Source organism: Pelobates fuscus, chromosome 2, assembly GCF_036172605.1.
Source record: "Pelobates fuscus isolate aPelFus1 chromosome 2, aPelFus1.pri, whole genome shotgun sequence".
Classification (NCBI taxonomy): Eukaryota; Metazoa; Chordata; class Amphibia; order Anura; family Pelobatidae; genus Pelobates; species Pelobates fuscus.
Window position 1 is genome coordinate 246,519,118 of NC_086318.1, and position 21,991 is coordinate 246,541,108.

Below are 21,991 nucleotides of genomic sequence, written 5' to 3' on the forward strand. Positions count from 1 at the left end.
GTTCAGCTACATCTGCCGAGTATAACGATACCCACTTTGGCACTTTTCTGTAACGCTACAGTGCCATATAAGAGACTATTTCAGTTCCTATAGTTAGAATTTTCGTAGATGGATTTGACGGGCTTATGTCTCATTTTAGGGTATTATAGCAGTTTGACTGTTCAAACAACCCCACAAAGGGCTTTCATTTGACAAAGCAGAGACCCCAGTGTATCTTATATGGTGTATATTGTGCCCTGACTTGTCACCATTCTTTCAACAATTTATGTCAATGTTTTTTTTTTTTTTTTGGGGGGGGGGGGGCATTTTTACATATATGATGCATTTTTGCTGAGTATTTCTTACACTTAATATGCACCACTGTCATAAAAATCCCCAAATTATACTCAGTTACACCTTCTGAGTAAAACAATATGCCCAATGTATGACGTAGACACTATTTTGTGAAGTTACAGTGCTGTAAAAGAGACGTGACAAGTTCAGGTTTTTAAGTGTGAATTTTCATGGAGGCTTTTGATGCGTCCATGTCCGACTTTGGAACTTTTTAAAAAACTTTTTTAATGTTAACCCCTAGCTAGCCTAGCACCAAATTCCCCAGTTCCCCACTAACTTACACTCACCCCAGCTAGCTAAATATACCATTTTAATATATTAATAAAATAAAATTAACCCCTGATGGTTACAAAAATAAAAGTTGACCCTCAAGGGTTAAAAAGAATAATCAGGTCACAGTAAAATGTATACCCTGTCAATTGATCACTGTAGTTAGTGATCAATTGGCAGGGATTGGGTTAATTTTTTATTTAAAATGGGTAACGGGGGGTGGGATTTTAATTTAACTTTATTTATGTTTTAGCAGGGAGAAGATCACTGCTGATCCATCTCCCTGCACTTCACACTAAACCTGGAAGCCCAGGGAGGCGGATTGTGAGTCCCTGCAGCACATGTGCGCGATCACCATTATTTGCATTATTTACTATAAAATACATTTTAAAATATGATGAAATAATATTAAAAAACTCACTTTTTATAACTTTAAACCCCAAAATCTGTTACACGTCTACAACCGTCAAAAAACACTGATGCTCAATAGTTTCTGCATTTTGTCCTGAATTTAGAAATACCCAATGTTAACACGTTCTTAGCATTTTTTTTTGTGCAAGTTATAGGGCTATAAGTACAAGTAGGGCATTGCTGTTCCAGAATATATATTTTTTAAAGTTTATCAATAGGGACATTGTAACACTGTCATAAATCTCTGAATCACACCTCACATGTACATATTTTTTTTAAAGTAGACAACCCAGGGTATACAATATGGGGTATGTCCAGTGCTTTTTAGTAGCCACTTAGTCACACACACTGGCCAAAGTTAGCATTTATATTTGTTTGTGTGTTAAAAATGCAAAAAACTATTTTTTTTTTTAAATACCGGTATATGTTTATTTTTCATTTTACTTTTCATCCATATAACATAATCTAGATATCAATTTACAATATTACAGTGCATTACATATCATTCTTAATACTATATGTTATATTATACAATACAATAAATAAAATTTACGAAAACAGTCTACCTTTCATACACAATACAAAGCATACATAGAAAAAAATAAAAAATAAATAAATAATATATATATATATATAAGAATAAAAGGATAGGAAAACTGCTAGAATTCCTAGCAGTAAAGAGATGGTATTGGAGGATCAGTGGGGGAATTACATTTAAGTACTTGAAAATCTAACCCAACGTGCCCAAATTTCATCATAGTTCTCCTTGGATGCACTGTCGAATGCTATACCTGCTTCCATCCTATGTTGAAAATCAATTTGTGTCGATATATCATACCAGTTTAAAGGACCAATATTTCTCCAGTTCCTGGCCATTACTATTTTACTTGCCATAAAGATATGAATCAAAAGAATTTTAGATTTTATTTTAACCCTTGCCATATCTAAATGGAACAGAAACATTTGGGCCGTAAAAATTAATTTGAATCTTAGAGATATAGTTTACCAGACCGGAAAGTATTGTCTTCATAGGGTTCAGTTCCTCACACTCCCACCATATGTGAGGGAATGAACCCAATGCTCTACCACATCTCCAGCAGTCTGGTAAAAGTGTAGGTTGAAATTTATGTAATCGGGTAGGGACCAAATACCATCTATAGACAAGTTTAAAGTATACTTCCCGTATGTTTACCCCATGTATATACCTTTTTACTAAATGTAAACCAGATAACCATTCATCTAGCGGAAAATAAATTTGAAATTCTTGCTCCCATTTGATCACTGCTAATGCTTTAACTATTTGTTTTTGTTTTTTTATAAATTGATTAAATCTAGAAGCAATCTATAAATTGATCAATTAGGGTATTTTCCGAGAATTGTTTATTTGAAATAAAATATTTTATTCTTAAATAATTAAATATTTCTTTAGAGGGGAGGTTGTATTTAAGCTGTAACATTGGGAATTTTAAAATTTGGTTCCCCTCTAATAGCTCTTCAAATTTTTCAATTCCACACTTTTCCCATTCTTGGAGATTTATATCTTTTACATAAAGTTTTAAGCATACTAATGGGGCATTTTTTTATATATGTTTGGTACCATATTTTTTCTTTAAATATTTAACTATGTAGATCATTGTATTATTCATCGGATTATTAGTTTTTATATTTTTTACAAAATCACTGTCACACCATATTAGAGATAGAGGTTCAAGGTTACCAAGATCAGCTTTTTCAAAATCAATCCAAGTTGGTCTTAAAGCTGTAGCATTATCACACATAATTAGATGTACTGTCATATTAATAATATATAGGTTTTGAACATTTGGAAAAGATACCCCCCCCCCCCCCCCTCCAGTTTCTCTGTAGAATTTCTAATGACACTCTAGGTCGCCTATCCTGCCAAATATAGTCTGAGATCTGTCTCTGAAGGCCGCGTATCGTCTGGGAGTCCACCATCAGTGGGAGATTCCTGAACAGATAAGTCAATTTGGGAAGTAAATATGAATTAACAGCCTCAATCCTTCCCATCCATGACAATTCAACTCCCCTCCAGTTCTTGAGAATTCTCCTGAACTGAGTAGCCATATCTGAATAATTAAGTGCTCCAATTTCCCTGTATTCTAAAGACAATATTACCCCTAAATATTTTATACTCCTAGCATCCCAGTCACACTTAAATTCCTCTTTAAGAATTTTTTCTCTGGGTGCCATTAGGCCCTTTATCAATATTTGTGTTTTCTTTATATTTACTTTATAGCCTGAGAATTTTCCATATTCCTTAATTAGGCCAAAAACTGCTGGAATAGATCTGGAAGGATCCGTAAGAGACAGGATGACATCATCTGCATAACGTGTTATTTTATTTTCCAAAACATCTTTAATCCAGAGATGTCTTTACTCTGTCTTATAGCGGCTGCCAAAGGCTCTATGGACAAAATATATAGAAGGGGTGCCAAGGGGCAACCTTGTCGCGTTCCATTTCTAATTGGGAACCACTTTGATTGGAACATAAAACCAGAGACCCTGGCTTGGGGATCTTTATATAATGCCATTGTACATTCCTTAAAAATGCCATCAATACCAAAGGCCTTCAGTACCTCTTCAATATATTTCCAACTAACACGGTCGAAAGCCTTCTCAGCGTCAAGGGTGACCAAAGCAAAGGGGGCCGAACTTTGATTTGCATGATATAAAAGGTTCAATATTTTCCTAATATTGTCAGGCGTACCCCTGCCCTCCACAAACCCACTCTGGTCTATATGTCCGATATCTGGTATAATTTTCTTAAGTCTATGAGCCAGAATTCTAGAATATATCTTAATATCTAAATTAATAAGAGAAATTGGCCTATAGTTCAAAGTATATGCTGGATCCTTATCTGGTTTAAGAATTGGCATTATGGAGGCCTGGAGCATTTCTGATGGAATTGCTTTGTGATAGGCAAATTCATTAAACGTTTTCAACAGGTATGGAGAAATTATATCTTTTGTTTTCTTGTAGAAGATCGATGAGAACCCATCAGGGCCTGGGGCTTTACCCACTATTAAGGTGCTAATAATAGTACTAATCTCCTGTACGGAGAAAGAACAGTTTAGCTGAATTAATTTCTCATTTTATATTTTTGGCAAATTTAATTTGGCAAAAAACTATTATGAACGCTAAATTTCGCCAGTGTTTGTGACTAAGTAGCTACTAAAAAAGACTGAACATACCCCATTTGCAATACCTTGGGTTGTCTTCTTTTGCAAATGGTATGGGGGTAATTCTCATTCCTGGGCTACCATACGCTCTCAAAGGCAACATAACCAAACTTTTCAATGTGAAAAAACTGAAAATCGAGCCTTATAATTGACCCTGTAACTTTAAAAACATTCTAAAACATATCACAACAATATCATCAGTGAAAGTGCCATTTGTGTGGGAAAAATGCAAAAAACATCCCTTTCACTGACAATATCATTTCTGTGATATGTTTTTACTATGTTTTTACTGCAGCGAAGTCTACCGAGTAAAACAGTACCCCTCATGTACAGGTTTTAGGGTGTCTTGGAAAGTTACATGGTTAAATATAGTGCTGGCAAATTTATATTCTCTGGACTTTTGGCCTGGGTTGTCAGGCAGGTCCCCCAAATTGCAATCAATAAAATTACTTAATTATGTAAAAATATTACATAAATATGCACGTAGAATTTAAATAGAATTTAAATATATATACATATTTATATATTTGAAGTCTACGTGTATATTTATGAAATGATTTTTGTAATCATACATAAAGCGATCACATGGCCCGCGGGGCCTAATTTGCAGAGGGGGGGACTGTCTGGGCTGTCACAGTCCTCCCAGTGGAGAAGACCGATCGCCGGCGGGGGAACGGGTACGATCGGGTAAGTACATAGGATTATAGTACGTCAGAGGTCCTTGTTTTTTTTATTATTTTACGAAGTGCCTCGACCCCTCGAGGCACTCAGCACACAGGCAGAGCATCGGAAGCCTGCCTGATGGCTTCCGATGCTCTGTCTCACTGCCAGGCGCCATGTGGAGCAACCCAGAATTGTTCGCTCCGGGGAAACATCGAGGCTTCAATGCGATACCCTTAGAGTGCTTCCACTGCTCAGGATGTACCTGATATGTCTGCGGTTACTAAGGGGTTAAAGGGATATTATAGTGTTCGGATTACAATGCTGTGTTCCTAACACTATAGTGCCCTCTGATACCTCCCCTCTGCTGGGGCATGTAAAGGGTTAAACAACACTTTAGTAACTTACCTGATTCCAGCGCTGATGTCCCTCAGTGCAGATTTGAGTTACAGGGAGAGCATGAGACACAGGCGAATATGCATTCCCCCACAGCACAAAAAAAAAAATCATCTTCACCTGTTTCTCTTAACCTCCCTTTTGAATTTCTTGTCCTCTTTTGTGTTTCTTAAACCCTCTTTTGATTGTCCGACATTATTTGACATGGGCTAATGCAAATGCATGGTGAGCGCCATAGGAGGGTATAGCTTCAGTGCTTTCCTATAGGGATTTCACTTATTCAGAGCGTTAGGACATTTAGTGCTGTTAGGGGACCTAGAGTCCGTTAGCAGCCAAAAAAGTGCCTCTAGTGGCTGTGTGATTGATAAAAGTTAATTTAATAGTTCTAAAGAGATTTAAGGAGATACATCTTCAGCATTGGGGTATTGTTTGTGTTGAGGCCAAAAAAATAGAGTAGGTCTTATTACATTTGATTTCACATCCTTTTTAAGGATGAGACATCTTTAATAAAATTATGTCTTATTATGGGCAAACACATGGTATGATGAGATGTATCCAAGGTAGTGTTTTTGTGAGAAGTAATCTTTAAGAATCAGATAAATCTTGCTACATAATTGAGCCACAAAGTGTCTACTACTAGTGTATAAAATAGTCTAGTGTTTCACCATGCAGCCCAGAATACTAAATATGCCTCTATAATCATTCCCGACATATTGTAGAATGAGATTCCAGCTGATTTAGAATTAGAAACTGCATGATAAGCCTATTGGAAATTCTTATGAAAAAACAAAGGCATGCATCCCTGGGGAATGTATTTCCTGGACGCTATCTGCACATACAATCTCTTGTTTTTTTTTTTTACCAATAACATACGTCTCCTATGAGGCATATTCATACCTTTTGCATTAATGCACTGTAGTTTCAGACCTATTATGAAATATGTTGTTGTCACTCTTGCATGCATGAAATCATGCAGGCACTCAGCCATCCTAATTTGAAATAGATATTTATGTGTTGCACCAATGCATTATTATGGAAATAATCCTTTTCTACACATCTTGCATATTACACCTTTCTGCCAATGGACATATTCTGCATTCTGTATGTTTACAATGGAAAGTACCTCAACAAATAGTAAAATACTGCTAGTGCCCCAGGCAAGTGAATGAAGAAGAGTATATGACTGCTGATTCACACCCATGTCTAAAATACTAGGCAACATTTAAACCGTATTAAACTTTGATGTATATTGTTAGAATTCTGGAATATTTTCATTATATGGAGTATATATATATTTTTTTATTCTAACATTAACCATCAACGTATGTATAATACTACCTTGTGTTGCTGCTTCTTTAATGAAAATCTGCTCAAGGTTATTCATTGTTACCTAGCAACACCTGTAACTCATGATGTATAAGCAATTTATTATATGTATTCTCCGTACTAACCTATGAATTCACACTGCCTGATTGCAACCCCAGTTAATACCTTCCTAGATGTATATATAAACTGAATATATGTATTTATTTTGCTGCATCGACAATGGCAGCTGAAAAGGTACTATTGTAACTGAAATGTCAATGTAGAGAAATAAAACACATTTTCTCTTCAGAAAATAACCCTGAACTGTGGTTCCTCCCATTACGCAGGCAGAATAAAAAATACTGGAACCCTAGTCCATACTTTGCTCTTAACCCTGAATTTAAAAAAAATACATATGCAGTACTAATAATATATAGCTGTGAAGAGTATGCTGTGGGGAAGTAATTTGTTCGGGAGACATTCATAAACCACTTTATCTTCGGGCCTGTGGTCAATATTTATGACTGCGGAACCTATCAATGGCATACATACACAGTTATATTCTCTCTCTCTCTCTTTCACTTTCTCTCTCTCTCTCTCTCTCTCTCTCTATATATATATATATATATATATATATATATAAATATAGCTACATATACAGGTTGTTAAAGTACTAAAGTTTTAAATGGTGTACAGCTTATTATAAAGAATTGGTGACAGTACTAGTGTTTTTCTTTTTTTGCATAAAAAAGTGACTTAAGCTCTCATTATTTGTCTCCCGTAGTTTCAAGTCAAATGAAGACTATGTGTATGTGAGAGGACGAGGTCGTGGAAAGTACATATGTGAAGAATGTGGTATACGTTGCAAAAAACCCAGCATGCTGAAGAAGCATATCCGCACCCACACGGATGTACGGCCTTATGTGTGCAAACTGTGCAATTTTGCCTTCAAAACGAAAGGTACATAGCAATGTATTAAATATTGATGGACTTGTTATTATATTAAAGACCAAAACAAAAGTAATGAGATTTATTGCCCAAATGAAATTCAATTCAATCAAAATTGAAGGTTTTTATTTTTCACCACATATTTATTAGGATCTTGTAATTGCAGGCTAGAGATTTTAGAATTGCAAGTAGCCTGACAAATTAGCTGTGCCTCCTAAGAATTGGTTCTTAAATTCTTTAAACACTTGTTAATTCCTGAAACAGTTCTGAAACAGTTCTGACAAGAAACACAAGAACTGACCAAATGTATTCAATTGATAGTGAATTGAAAGTATGCAACAAATAACGTTAAATAATAGAAAGAAAAAAATATATTTAGGTCTCTAATGTTTCTGCAAATATAGTGTAAGTTGAATCAGCAGGCAGACACTCCTCTGATCAGGAAGAAGCCCCACAAAGGCTTATTCTGGATTTTTATTATCCCATAAACTGCTGTCCAACCTAAGTCAAATTCCTCAATTAGCTGAGAAGACTCAGTTTTGTGATCTGTGCAGGGGCACCTCAGGCTCTTTCCAGGTGATGACAGATAAGTCCATGTGATGACCTTTGCAATAATGCAGTGTTTTATGTGCTTAGAGTAACCCTTTAACTTCAGTGATTTTCTGAAATGTTTCTTCTATGTTTAATGGGAACATTACTTTGTATTTTTATGGTCCCGATTGAACAAGAAATAGTACATTACCTTTCTCTCATGCTGTTTCAAACGGCTTTTATTTGTGTCACCGAAAATGTATAACAGTTCGATAGGATAGCAAAATGGGAGACACGCAGGTCTCGCAACATCTGGAGCAGTGATATGATTATAAAGAAATGAAAACCTAAACAACATTAACAATTAGAAGGTAGTACAGTATCAGTATCGGCAACTTCGTTATGTTACATGTATTAAATATGCAAACATCTGCCTCTTATGGTCGTACGTGAAGGGATGAGTGTGTCACCCCTGTGTGAGCCAGGTAGTGACTGTGTAGTACATGGTCGGGATTCGCCTGTCATCATAATGGTTGCATATAGCCTAGGAGTATCTTCTAGGTGGATAGTGACCATTATAACGTCTGTGGTATAGCTAACCTGAAGGTTTAAGTCATAGAGAGGACTCGTCGTCCCACATATTACTGATAAATAGTGGGTTTCCATTGGATCTTATTGCCTTTGGCCGCGCACTCCTCGCGCGGGTCCTGTTTTGTCGTGCGGGCGGTAACATCTGTTGGTTTAGTCTATAGTAGTGGGCATTAGCGAATTAGCGGAGCATCCGTATAGCACCTGAGGCCCAAGCCTGCCATACCCTCCCGTTTGACTGTTGTTGAGACTAGTGTGCACGGGCAATGAGGTCAGACTCTTGTGTGGGGTTCTCTCATGCTGTATAGGAAGACAAACTTTACCCACCTCTGTAACCACAGTTGAGTCACAAAACAAAATACAGTTCACAAACAAAACAAAAATGCTCACATACTCAATGGAAACCCACAAACTAGCCATAATTAATTGTTCACAGTAATACTACATATGGACATGTTTTGTATTAGTTAGTACTATGTTTCAGCTGTCACTTGATGAATTGATGAGTCAAAAGCTAAAATAAGTGTTACATTCACACCTACATGTTATGCTTTTTTATGCTATTTTAGTTCACTGAATTTTTATACAAACATAAAATCACATAAAGGAAGGTGTGTTAATAACATAAAAGTAGTTCTTTCACTCCATTGTCTTGGCAAACATTACAGTATACAGAACACTTATGTGTCCAATTACTGGGGTAAACTTTTTTTTAAGGTAGATTCTTATTTTTCTCAAGTTTAAATTTTTCAGTTAAAATATAATAATATTGTAAATTACTCAACATTAACTCAATATTAACAGAGGCAGAGTATGATCAATACAAAATACCCAATAACAAAAAATTCAAGATAACCATTGAGGAAATAAAATTGATCAAACACCTATTTAGTTTTTAGCACTTTCATAACATAGCTCTTGGGCACTTTTTAAAATAAATCAATATTTAAACCGTCAGACTCCATGCTTTTTTTGATATTCACAAGAAAAGTAACAATAATTATACCTGTCCTTTAACCTTGAAACTTTACAGACTTGAGACCTTGTACAAGGCACTGCCATATATTCTTCACACTTCTCATGTTACGCAAGGCATAGCATATTAGCATAAGCTTCATGCACGAAAAAAAAAAAATTACATTTCTCCTGCTGCCGCTGTGGCTTCCCCTTTTTTCAATTGCCATTCATTGTAATGGTTTCTACCTGCTTGTAGTCAATCAGTGTGACTACTTGTTTTTACCTCCACAGATGCAGTTGTCAGAAGCTATTTAAGGCACCTTGTTTTTCACCACACTAATGGACAGTCACTGACACTACTGACTAGATGTGTGGAAATTCTTTTTTCTTGTAAGGGTTGTAGGGGTGAGTGGGTAATCATTTGCCCACTGACATTTTACAATTATTTTTGGATAGATCCCATATTTTGAATTGGCAATGACCCCTGCTCCCTGTTCCATTAATACAAGATAACAAAAGGAAAAATATTACGTTATTTCACTTCCTATTTTTTTTTATCAATCCAGATATAAAATAAAATAATTTTGACATTGCAAAATGGCTGGTATTATGTAGTCATTAGGTAATTTTTTCATTTCAGCATAGTCTAGTTCACCATTTTTACCAATTACCTTCCTGAATTCTTTTTTTGGGGGGAGGGGGGGCTTCAAAATTCACAGAAGCAAGGCAGAGGCATAAAACCATTCATTTCCCCCAAATTTCTTTTTTTTTCTGTTGAAGTGGTTCTCAAGAACCAATTTCTTTTCTCCTGCACACGTCTAGTTCTCGGTGATTTAAATAAACTACATGTGACATGATAACAAGAAAGGGAAAGTTTCTCTACTGGGTCATTTTTATATTGTTGGTAAATATTTGTAATACTGAGATCTAATTTGTGACTGATATTGCAAAACAATATATGTGTGTCATCGCTAAAATAAATAGTTCTGGGATTAAAACAAGAGACTTGCAGACTCCAGATATAGCTTAATTATGAGCTATAGTCTACTTATAATGCCAATGGTTCACACTAACAGACACAAAGCAAAGTAAAGAGAGCTGCTCCACGCTGACTCTCCCTGACAGATTTTCCTGATGTTGCATTTCTGTCATGGGCAATGTCTATAAACTCCTTGTTGATGTGGGCAGTGCTGGGAGGGATGGCACAAGCGGCAAAACAGAAAAGGCATTCAGAGAGTAGTTTGCTTTTATGGATCTATCAGTGGGTCAGTTTCATGTTTATCAATAATGTAAAGGCCCACAGACTCCCCGGTGGACCACTCCATCCGTAGCTGAATGAATTATTGATAGAGTCCTGATAGCTAGTGTTCACATACATTCATCAGCAGAGAAACAACTTCCATTTGATGCCACAGGTCCTGAGACACATTTATTAATTGAAGCCAGTTTGCACTGAAACCCTGGAAATCAATACGGTCTGCAATAGAATACTTGTAAGATTTCAATCTAGCCTTGTATGTAAGCTATTAAAATACAGGTAAAACATGAAATTATCTTATTGTAATATAGTAAACTTATCCTCACTAGAAAGAGTGTATTTACTGTAGGGTGAATTAGGCAGCAAGTACACAGGTAGATGTGAAGATAGTGGCTGTGTTTGCTAATGGGATGCCACCCCTAATAGCTTTAATTTGCTCATTCTTAATGCTGTAATCTTGAAGACAGAGTATTCATTCAGCAATTAATAATTTAGATGTGTGATGGTTCATGGTCAGATCTAGATGTTTTTTTGTTGTTTTTTAAAATTCTTTTTTTTGAAGATTTATTTTTATGGGGAAGGGTACAAAAAGAAGAATCTGGGGGTACAAGTTTATAATATATACATTGCATAACATATGCCGAAATAGAGTTTTTTGTGTTGTCTCGGTATAAAACATTAACATTTGCAGTTCCAATTCTTCTTCCCATATTTATTCTTATGTTCTGTGAAGTTTGTGAGGACGGGGGATTTGTGGCCTGGCTGGCCGTTTTTGGGAGGTGGTGTTGTCATGTTAGGTGGTGTGTCTTCGTCTTTTGTTTTTGTGTGGTCTGTGGGGTAATGTGGGTTGCGTGTAGACCTCTTGTTTTTGGGCGTTTAGTTATTTTCTAGTAATATGCCGGTGTCTGTCGGCATGGCAGTGGTGTGGGCGTTGGTCGTCTCCCTGTCTTGGCTAGTGGGTGAGCCGTTTTTGGCGTGTCAGAAACATTTGTGGTTATGTTGGTGTGTGAATGGTGGGGATGTAAGGAGGCTTGACAGACTGAGGTCTGGTGTGGGAGGTGGTATATGTTCATGTGGTGTGGGGAGTGTGAGGAAGCAGGAGGCGTAGTTATGTAAGTGTGTGGTGGGAGGGACACAGTGAGTAGTGGAGGTTAGGGGGGATGGGGAGAAGGGGGGGAGTGAGAAAGTGAGAAGGAGGGGAAGAAAGAAGAGAGAGAGAAGAGGAAGGAGGAAAAATAGAACAGCGAAAGAGGGAAAAAAAAGGGGTGGGGGGGGGGGGGGGTATCCAGATGTGGTGGGATGGGGGAATAAATGGATCTACGTGTTGTTTTAATCAGTATTTTTTACTGTAAATGAGGATTACCTATAGATTGTCATATATATTTAAACTTTTGATATCAACACTAGCGCTAAATTTAAATTTCCTACAGAAAGAAATCAAATTTAAAAAAACAAGTGCTACAGTAATCAGATGAATATTAATAAACTAGTAGATTGTAGATTATTCATATTTTGTGATGAGTTAGGCTGTTAGATATTCTGAGGGACATTGCTGAGATGGAGCTGACAAAGACTAGACTACCCTTAGTGGGATCCTGAAAGAACTGATAAAAGTAGAAACATTCTCAATTAAGCTATAATCACAGTTTGACTGTTATAGCCTGAATTTCAAAAACAGTTCACCACAAATTATTGTTTGTGAAATAAAACCTTCATCTGTATCTATAATAATTTCATTGATATAGCTAACATCATAAACCTGTTGTGTGCCATAGTGCTTTGCAAAGTAATGCGTGGTACAACTGTAGCACTCAGAGGCAGCTGTGTATTTACAGCGAGGCTGACAAGGCATTTGCCTTGGGCGGCACTTTCAGGAGGGTGGCAAAAAAAGCCATCCACTAATCGCCTTTAGTTCTGGGGGGCCCAGAGAAGCCCCTCCCCCCCCCCCCCCCCGAGGCTGGTGTTGCGGGCGGCGAGGGAGCACTGTCCCCTGAATATGACGTCACTCCGGCCCCGGCATCCGTAAGAGGCACACGAGGGAGCTGAACAGGAGGATCGGAGCTCCCTCGCCGCCCGCCTCCTCGCTCACCTGTCTGCCAGACCTCTCGACCGCCTGCCTGCCAATCTGCAGCCAGCCCCACTGGACCACAGGGAAAAAATCCACTCCAGCACTCCCAAAGGTAGGAGGCTGGGTGGATTGAAACTTATTTATTTTAAATTGTGAGTGTGTTAGTCTGTTGGTGAGTGTTAGTGTATGTCTGTTAGTGAGTGAGCGTGTGTGTTAGTGAGTGTGTGTGTGTGTTAGTGTGTATCTGCTGGTGACTGTGTGTCTGTTAGTGTGTGTGTTAGTGAGAGTGTGTGAGATTGTCTGCGAGTTTTAGTGAGTCTGTTAGTGAATGTGTCTGTTAGTGAGTGTTAGTGTGTCTGTTATTATTATTATTATTATTATTATTTAGCTCCAATAAATTCTGCAGCGCTTTACAGTGGGTGGACGAACAAACATGTAATTGTAACCAGACAAGTTGGACACACAGGAACAGAGGGGTTGAGGGCCCTGCTCAGTGAGCTTACCTGCTAGATGGAGTGGAGTAAAGTGACACAAAAGGTAAGGATAGTATTAGACTAATGGCAGTTGCAAGAGAGTAATCAGTTGGGAGCTATTAACAGTTTAGTTGATACGCTTTTATGAAGAAGTTTTAATGATTTTTTGAAGGAGTTGAGACTGGGTGAGCAGCTAACGAACGAGTGAAGTGAGTTCCACAGGAACGGTGCAGCCCTCGAGAAGTCTTGAAGGCGAGCATCAGAGGTGGGAGTACGGACAAAAGATAGACGTAAGTCTTCAGCAGAGTGTAAGGGCCTAGACGAGACATACTTGTGTATTAGGGAGGATAGATAGGTGGGAGCAGCATTATGTAGAGATTTGAAAGCAAGCAGAACCAGAATTTTAAATTAAGCCCTGTATCTTACAGGAAGCAAATGTAGGGACTGACAGAAGGGTGAGGCGTGGGAGGTGTGTATGTGTCAGTGAGTGTGTGTCTGTCACTGAAAGTGTATATGTGTTTGTCAGTGAGTGTGTATGTTTGTTTGTCAGTGAGTGTGTATGTGTGTTTGTCAGTGAGTGTGTATGTGTGTTTGTCAGTGAGTGTGTATGTGTGTTTGTCAGTGAGTGTGTATGTGTGTTTGTCAGTGAGAGTGTATACGTGTTTGTCAGTGAGTGTGTATATGTCTGCCGGTGAATGCGTATTTGTCAGTTAGTGTATATGTGTGTCTGTCGGTGAATGAGAGTGTGTGTATAGAACTGTGAATGTAACTGTGAATGAGTGTGCATGTCTGTGAATGTGTATGTTTCCGTGAAAGTGTGTGTTGGTTAAACAATGTGTGTGAAAAAGACTGTGTATCTGTGAGTGTATGTCAGTGCATGCATTAGTGAGGTCGTGTGTCTGTCAGGAAGAGAAATTTGGAAGGTGGAGCGGGGGTGCCTGAGTTTTGTCATGCCTAGGGCAGCACAAAACCAGAATACACCACTGCTCAGAGGGTTAACTGGACAGTTTTTGGTATATAATATAACTGCAAGAACCAGTTAGGAATCTATTTTAAATTTAGATGACTTACAAGAGGATTTGAGATAAATGACCTGGAAATATCCCCTTTTCTGTAGTTCACTCATCCGTACCTGTCTGTCTCCTTACAGGAAACCTGACAAAACATATGAAGTCGAAAGCACACATGAAAAAATGCCTGGAGCTGGGAGTAGCAATGACATCCGTAGATGATGCTGAAGCAGAGGAATCAGGTACGTCACATGAGTTTATTTAGCTTTTTCAGTGTGTGTGGGTAGATGAGCCACCCACGCAACTGCCTGCCATTGGAGATTAAATATAGAGTAAACCAGAGCTTTGCAACTATGCATTTAAAGGGGCGATTTTTCTTAAAAATATGTTTCTACCCTAAAAATCTAAGCATATATTGGTTTCAGACATTCAGTTAGTAGATGTGTTTTGTATCCTATGGACCACCTATACTATAATAAATTACATTTTAGGGGCACACCTGAAAATGGAAATAGCAGTTGGCAGAAGCTAGTAATATATAAAAGATAAAAAGTACATGACCGTAAACTGAAGGAAAATCTCAACGAAGAAGAGAAACCTGTATCATGTATTTTTCTTAAGTATGGTTTTCTGTAATGATAAACATGATTTTTTTTTGCAGATTTTGTTATTTCTATTATAATATTATACTTGATACTCGGAGGGTGTGCAGCTCATTGCCTTTCCTACTAGCTTTCTTATTTTGCTTTTTTTTTCTGTGAAAACTGTTTAATTTATTATACGTTGATTTTGCTACCTTACTACCATTTCTGTTGGGATTCTTCCATGCAGGAAGAGACTTGGCCTTATAGTGCTTTAGCTCAGGGGCAGGCTACCTTCTGCACTCCCAATGTTGTGGACTGTATCCAGGGCCGGACTGGGAAAAAAATTAGGCCCGGGCATTTTTCAATCAGAGCGGCCCCCTAAGAAGGGGGCGGGGCCAGAGAGGGTGTGTTTTGTCATCACTAATGACAAGCTGCCCCCTCTCAAAGTGAGCATGTTAGTTCAATGCGCAGAGCCCCGCTGAAGAGCTCTGGCATTAGAAAAAGGCCCTGAATTTGTTCTGCGCAGCGCAAGCAAATTTAATTTAATTTTGCTTTTAAATTGTCTCTGGTGTCTCCACAAGTGGGATACCAGAGGACAAAAGGGCCAGGAAAGTGCATGGTGCATATGTTTGGAGCCTGCTTGTGGGATTGCGTGTGTGTAGAGTGTGGTGTGGTATTGTGTAAATAGGTCAATTTAATTTGTGTTTGTGGTGTAATATGTGTGGCTAGGGGCTGTAGAGAGTGTGTGTGTATAGGGGGCATAGTGTTATAGGGGATGTAGCGAGTGTGTGCATACGGGTTGTAGTGTGTGTGTATAGGTGACGTAGTGTGTGTAGGGGTTGTAGAGAGGGTGTGTTTAGAGAATGTTGTATGTGTTTGCTGACAAGGAATGTAGTGTGTGTAGGTGGTGCAGTGTGTGTGTGTGTGGGAGATCTACTGTGTATAGGACCCAGAGTGTGTATAGGAGATTGTGTGTAGAGGATTACGAGTGCATATAGGGTAAGGGATCTAGCGTGTATCTGGAGCGTAATGTGTGTAGTGGTGCAGTGGAGGGGTGCTGTAGTGTGTGTGTGTGTGTGTGTGTGTATATATAATATATATATATTTGGACGTATTGTATGTCTGAGGGGCGCAGTGTGTGTATGTATGTAAGAGGGGTGCTGTGTGTGAGGGTGTTTTTATGTGCAGTCACATTCTAGGTTTCTAATTTTCTTTGTCTGTTAACTCACCGAGGGTTATTTTATATATATATATATATATATATATATATATATATATATGTATGTATGTGTGAGCGAGGGTGCTGTGTGTGTGTCTGAGGGTGCTGTGTGTGTCTGAGGGTGCTGTGTGTGTCTGAGGGTGCTGTGTGTGTCTGGGTGCTGTGTGTGTCTGGGTGCTGTGTGTGTCTGGGTGCTGTGTGTGTCTGGGGGTGCTGTGTGTGTCTGGGGGTGCTGTGTGTGTCTGAGGGTGCTGTGTGTGTCTGAGGGTGCTGTGTGTGTCTGAGGGTGCTGTGTGTGTCTGAGGGTGCTGTGTGTGTTTGGGTGCTGTGTGTGTGTTTGGGTGCTGTTTGGGTGCTGTGTCTGTCTGAGGGTGCTGTGTGTGTCTGTGTGTGTCTGAGGGTGCTGTGTGTGTCTGAGGGTGCTGTGTGTGTCTGAGGGTGCGGTGTGTGTCTGGGTGCGCTGTGTGTGTCTGGGTGCGCTGTGTGTGTCTGGGTGCTGTGTGTGTCTGGGTGCTGTGTGTGTTTGGGGGTGCTGTGTGCCTTGGGGTGCTGTGTGTGCCTGGCGGTGCTGTGTGTGTCTGGGGGTGCTGTATGTGTGAGTGTGAATGTATATTTTATTTAAATTGAAATATTTTTTTTATTAATAAAAAATAAATTCAAAAAAAGTTATATCCCCCCTCCTCCCTTCTTACCTTTAGCCTGGAAGGAGGGGTCCGTTCTGCCTGGGGGGAGGGGGGATCCGTTCTGCCTGGGGGGTGGGGAGGTTCCGTGCTGCCATCCTTCCCTGGTGGTCCAGTGGTGAGAGTGAACTTTAGCCTGTAGGCTAGAGTTCACTCTCGCAAGATCTGAGCGTTGCCGCGGTAACGCTCAGACCTCGCGAGAGGACCCGGCGGAGCTGCTGGCTAGAGCTCCGCCGGTCCTCTCTTCTGCCTCCCTCCCTCACTCCCTCTTCTGCCAGCGGCCGCCTGTAACTGCCTCTGGGCCGGTGAGGGAGATCTTTGATCTCCCCACCGGCCCATGGAGGCACAGAGCAGGGCCGGTGCTCGGGTAGCGCGCTGGCCCTGCAGGGGCTGGCAGGGGAGATCCTGTGATCTCCCCTGCCGGCCTCGGCCCCACAGCCATCGCGGCCCACCGGGCATTTGCCCGGTATGCCCGATGGCCAGTCCAGGCCTGACTGTATCTCCCCTGATACTTTGCCAGCATTGTGGCTGAATGAGCATTATGGGAGCTGTAGTCTACAATATCTGAAGTGCCGATGTTTACGAAATATACATAATACAAAATATATATATATCCATATAAATAATTACATAAATAATTTCATAAATATACATGTAGACTTCAAATATATAAATATGTGTATACATATTTAAATTCTATATGCATATTTATGTAATATTTTTACATAATTAAGTAATATTATTGATTGCAATTTGTGGGACCTGCCTGACAACCCAGGCCGAAAGTCCAGAGAATTTAATTTGCTAGCACTGTATTTAACAATGTAACTTTGCATGACACCCTAAAACCTGTACATGTGGGGTACTGTTTTACTTGGGAAACTTGGCTGAACACAAATATTTGTGTTTCAAAACAGTAAAACATATCACAGTAATGATATTGTCAGTGAAAGTGAAGTTGTTTGCATTTTTCACAAACAAACGGCACTTTCACTGATGATATCATTGATGTGGTATGTTTTACTGTTTTTTGTTTTTTTTAATTCTTTATTTTTGATGTGCATATAAGTACATTATATCATTAAACGCCACAACAGCTTACAATTTAGCATATATTGTTTAAGACTGGTGTGTGAAACAGCACATTTTGTTTTAAATTGTGGAACAAGCTAAGCTGGCACGTCTATAGCAGTAACAGTCGTGTGGAGCAAATTCACAAGAGTATGTAGACATGTGTATAAGAAGCATTGCTAGATGGGATAGGGTAAAACATAGTAAACTGGCAGCATGGCAAAGGCTATTTGTGGATAAAGTTAGGAGTACTCCATGACATGCCTTAGATATGACTATAGAGTGGAACGACAAAAAAGTAAACATTGGTTTAACTGTACTTATACTAGGCATAATGGCTTAACTTTGGACGGTCTGCAAAGGGCAGAGGGTCAGTACCCAGTTACCAGAGAGACATGCTTAGAGTTTAATACTTGGGCACCTGAGGACCCGGAACCACCACACGGCTCCCCACGCCAATCAGTGCGTCCCCACCGGAGTCCCGCGGCACAGCGGGCACTTGGAGTATCCGCCAGTCCATGCGCCCCCCCCCCAGAGTCCACAGAACTGCCATCTCCTGCACCTCCACTGCTTCAGCAGGCTCCAGTAGGTCGTAGCAAGGGCCTCCACTCGTCTCACCCCTCACCGGCCACTCATCCAAGGCAAGGAGCATCTGGCTCAGCAGCTACCGGTCTGCTGCAGTTCCAAGAACCCGCCCCAGTAGGGCTCACAGTGATGGGGACTCTCCAGGCCCCCCTCTAGGCCCAGAGGTAGAGGTTCCCTGAGGACAGCAGGTGAGTAGCCTGTGGACACCGGCGGCGGATCGTCAGCCCTCCAGGGTTTCTAAGTGTTAGGGGAGCAAGTCCCTGACTTAATGATGAGGACCCCCAAGCCCCTGTCATCCGAAATGGTCTCGCTGCTTTGTCCAGAGCACAAGCAGGATTGGGAACTCCAACAGTGCAGCCGCATATAGGCCGGGATAACCCTCTCAGAGTCCGCCTACCGTGGCATCTCGCTTTTCCCGGATCAGACATTAGGCTTAAAATTTTCCTCATAGGCCCCACTGAGGCTCTCGGTCCGAGGTAGGCCTGAGTTGGCGGCATTTGCTTGCCGAGCCATGTATGCGGCCCTAGAGGGTATCATATGAGAGCTGGGAATATCCTCCCCCCAACTCCGGCAAGAAAGCGTGCTTTTACGCGCTCGGTGAGGGGCATTTTGGTGGATTTTAGGGGCTCATAACCGGAGCTGTGCAAGATGCCCCCCATGCGGCTCGACAGTTTTGGTCCCGCCCCATGTTTTAGCAGTTATTTAGCAGTTATTTTCACCAGCTTTTGTAGATGAGTAAAAGGTTGTTCAAGTAAAAGTAAAAAAACATGTTTTTTTTTTGTTTTTTTTCACCATATTTTATTATTTTTTCTCAAGTAAATTATATGACATGATACAAATAATGGTATGTAAAGAAAGTCCTTCTTGTCCTGAAAAAAAACAATATATAATTTGTATGGGAACAGCAAATGAGAGAGAGGAAAATTACAGCTAAACACAAACACCACAAAAGTGTTAAAACAGCCCTGGTCCTTAACCCTTAAGGACCAAACTTCTGGAATAAAGGGGAATCATGACATGTCACACATGTCATGTGTCCTTAAGGGGTTAAATGATCGTTTTCCTGGCACTATAGTGCCCTGAGGGTGCCCTTACCCTCCGGGTCCCACTCACGCCGTGCTGAAGGGGAGGAAGGGGGTTAAACACTCACCTTTTTCCAGCGCCGGGCTCCCTCGGCACTGGGGACTCTCCTCCTCCTTCGGTCGTCATTGGCTGAATGCGCATGCATTCTGAAACTGCTATGTATACAGCAGGCAGTGTTAACCCTAGAGGGTTTCATTGAGCTGAAGTGGTCTGGGTGCCTATAGTGGTCCTTTAATGTACAGCATGACTAAAACAGTCCGGTCCTTAAGGGGTTAAACAAAGGCACCTGGGGACATGTAGTGTCAGTAACCAATTAGAACCTATGATCACAATGGGTTGATTAGCTTTCTGGTTTCCTATGTGCAAGGAAGATTAAGTTGTGATGTTGAATGCTTTCCACCTCAAGACAGGCTGTGTTAGTGATAAATCTTTAATGAATTTTGAATAATAAAATCAAAACAAATACCTACTGAAATGATAAAAAACAATGTATTTAAATCCTGCTTTGACATTGTTTAATACTTAAACTATTACTTAACTATTGGTCAATTATTAATTTGAGTGCAATACTGTGATGATATAACTGTTCTTTACTAAAGGTGACAAAGAGTACAATTTTATTTCCGTTTTGCTTATTTCAGGAGAAAAGTACAAATGTCTCACTTTATTTTCATTCCTTTTTATAGTGGGTGTATTATATCTGTTTTCCAGTGTTAAAATTATAAACATTTCAAAGTCATAAATCCATGGAAAATTCAATGTAAATAAGTAAAGCTGACTAAGAATAAGTAAAGCCATCAAATTCAACAAAAATATATTTTTATCGTAGTTTTACAAAGTGAATGCTGGAATTCAGACAAATAGTCCTTTGCTTTAAATCAACTGGCAGTATGGTCTAGGATTTAGCACACATCTGTAATATCTCTCCCATTACCTACAGTTCAGTAGTCTTGTATGTGTGCTATGATTACAGGCATTGATCATTTGGATTGTATTAAACACTCCAGCACTTGGCATTATTTGCATGTCATTAATGTACCAAGGTGGCATTTTTAAACATGTAAAAAAATGAACTTAAAGCTAAAGCTCTTAATTTACTTTTAATCATTATCCAACTAGTCTGACTACTGCTCAGTGCTGTCATTCTTATTAATCATTGACTGTCTTTTTGCTAGAATTCACGCTTTTTAAAACATGTTTATTATTTTTTGCCGCTATTCATATTTTCTACAAATCATTGAAAGTAATACATATAGGACAATGCATTTATGTTATTTTGATAAGAAAAAAAAATATTGATTTGTAAAAACATTTTTTTCTTCAGGAAGTATCGAAGAAACACAGAAAGAATCTGAAAAGAATGTCACAGCTATCGATCACCAGTTTTCTGATGCTGAAGAATCAGATGGAGATGATGGTGACGATAATGAAGATGATGACGATGATGATGATGATTTTGATGATAACCAAGGAGATATAACACCAAAAACAAGGTCAAGAAGCACTAGCCCTCAGCCACCCAAGTTTTCAACATTATCTGTCACAGCTGCTTCAGCATCCCAGAGAACTTCACCCGATGGCTACATAGGCCATTCCTCCTTAATGACTTATTTATCAACTTTGCCCAGTATTCAAGTTACACATCTCATGACACCAAGTGCTATGTGTGGAGATTCACAAGTGATGGAATATCAAAGGCTTTTCCTAACCCGAGATAGAATGGATATACCTGGGAGCATGGATGAGGACTATATGCTTACATCTGAACCTAGTTCTTCTCCCAAGGATTTCTCTTCCTGCAGTCACCATTCTTCACCAGGGTATGATTCTTCCCCTTGTAGAGATAATTCTCCAAAGAGGTACTTATCACTTAGAGGGGATTTGTCTCCCAGAAGGCACTTATCACCAAGACGAGATGCTTCACCCATGAGGCACTTATCCCCAAGAAAAGAAGCCGCACTGAGGAGAGAATTGTCCCCAAGAAGAGACATATCACCACGGCGTCATCTTTCGCCTTTGAGGCCAATGTCACCAGGGAAAGATATGTCTCCTGGAAGAGATCTATCTCCAAGACAAGAGAGGAGATACATGGGCTCATTTAGAGCAGTTTCCCCCAGAAGACGTTTACATCATAACACAAGTTTGCCAATGAGTCACTATTTGCACTCAGACTCAGGACTGCTGGGGCATGGAGTAAGTAAAATTGTTTATAAATATACTAATATCCTAAACATGTACATAAAAAGTATTTTTCTTATCTAATATCAACTAACTACTCTGCTATGCCGTCTCTTTGCAGTTATAAATAAGAGTTAAAAATAATGGCTTTGTATGTATGGCAGGGTATAAGAAATTCTAGGT

The 21,991-nt window shown here is 39.6% G+C and overlaps 1 protein-coding gene across 4 annotated transcripts in view; it reads left to right on the forward strand.

The window, feature by feature from the left end:
* Window positions 1-21,991, forward strand: part of HIVEP2 (HIVEP zinc finger 2) — a 225,863-nt gene that overhangs the window by 196,742 nt on the left and 7,130 nt on the right. For all 4 annotated transcript variants that reach the window (XM_063443319.1, XM_063443323.1, XM_063443321.1 and 1 more), the window contains 3 exons: window positions 7,360-7,535; window positions 14,549-14,650; window positions 20,955-21,823. In XM_063443319.1, coding sequence (XP_063299389.1) covers window positions 7,360-7,535; window positions 14,549-14,650; window positions 20,955-21,823 — 1,147 coding nt within the window. The remainder of the gene's footprint in view (window positions 1-7,359; window positions 7,536-14,548; window positions 14,651-20,954; window positions 21,824-21,991) is intronic.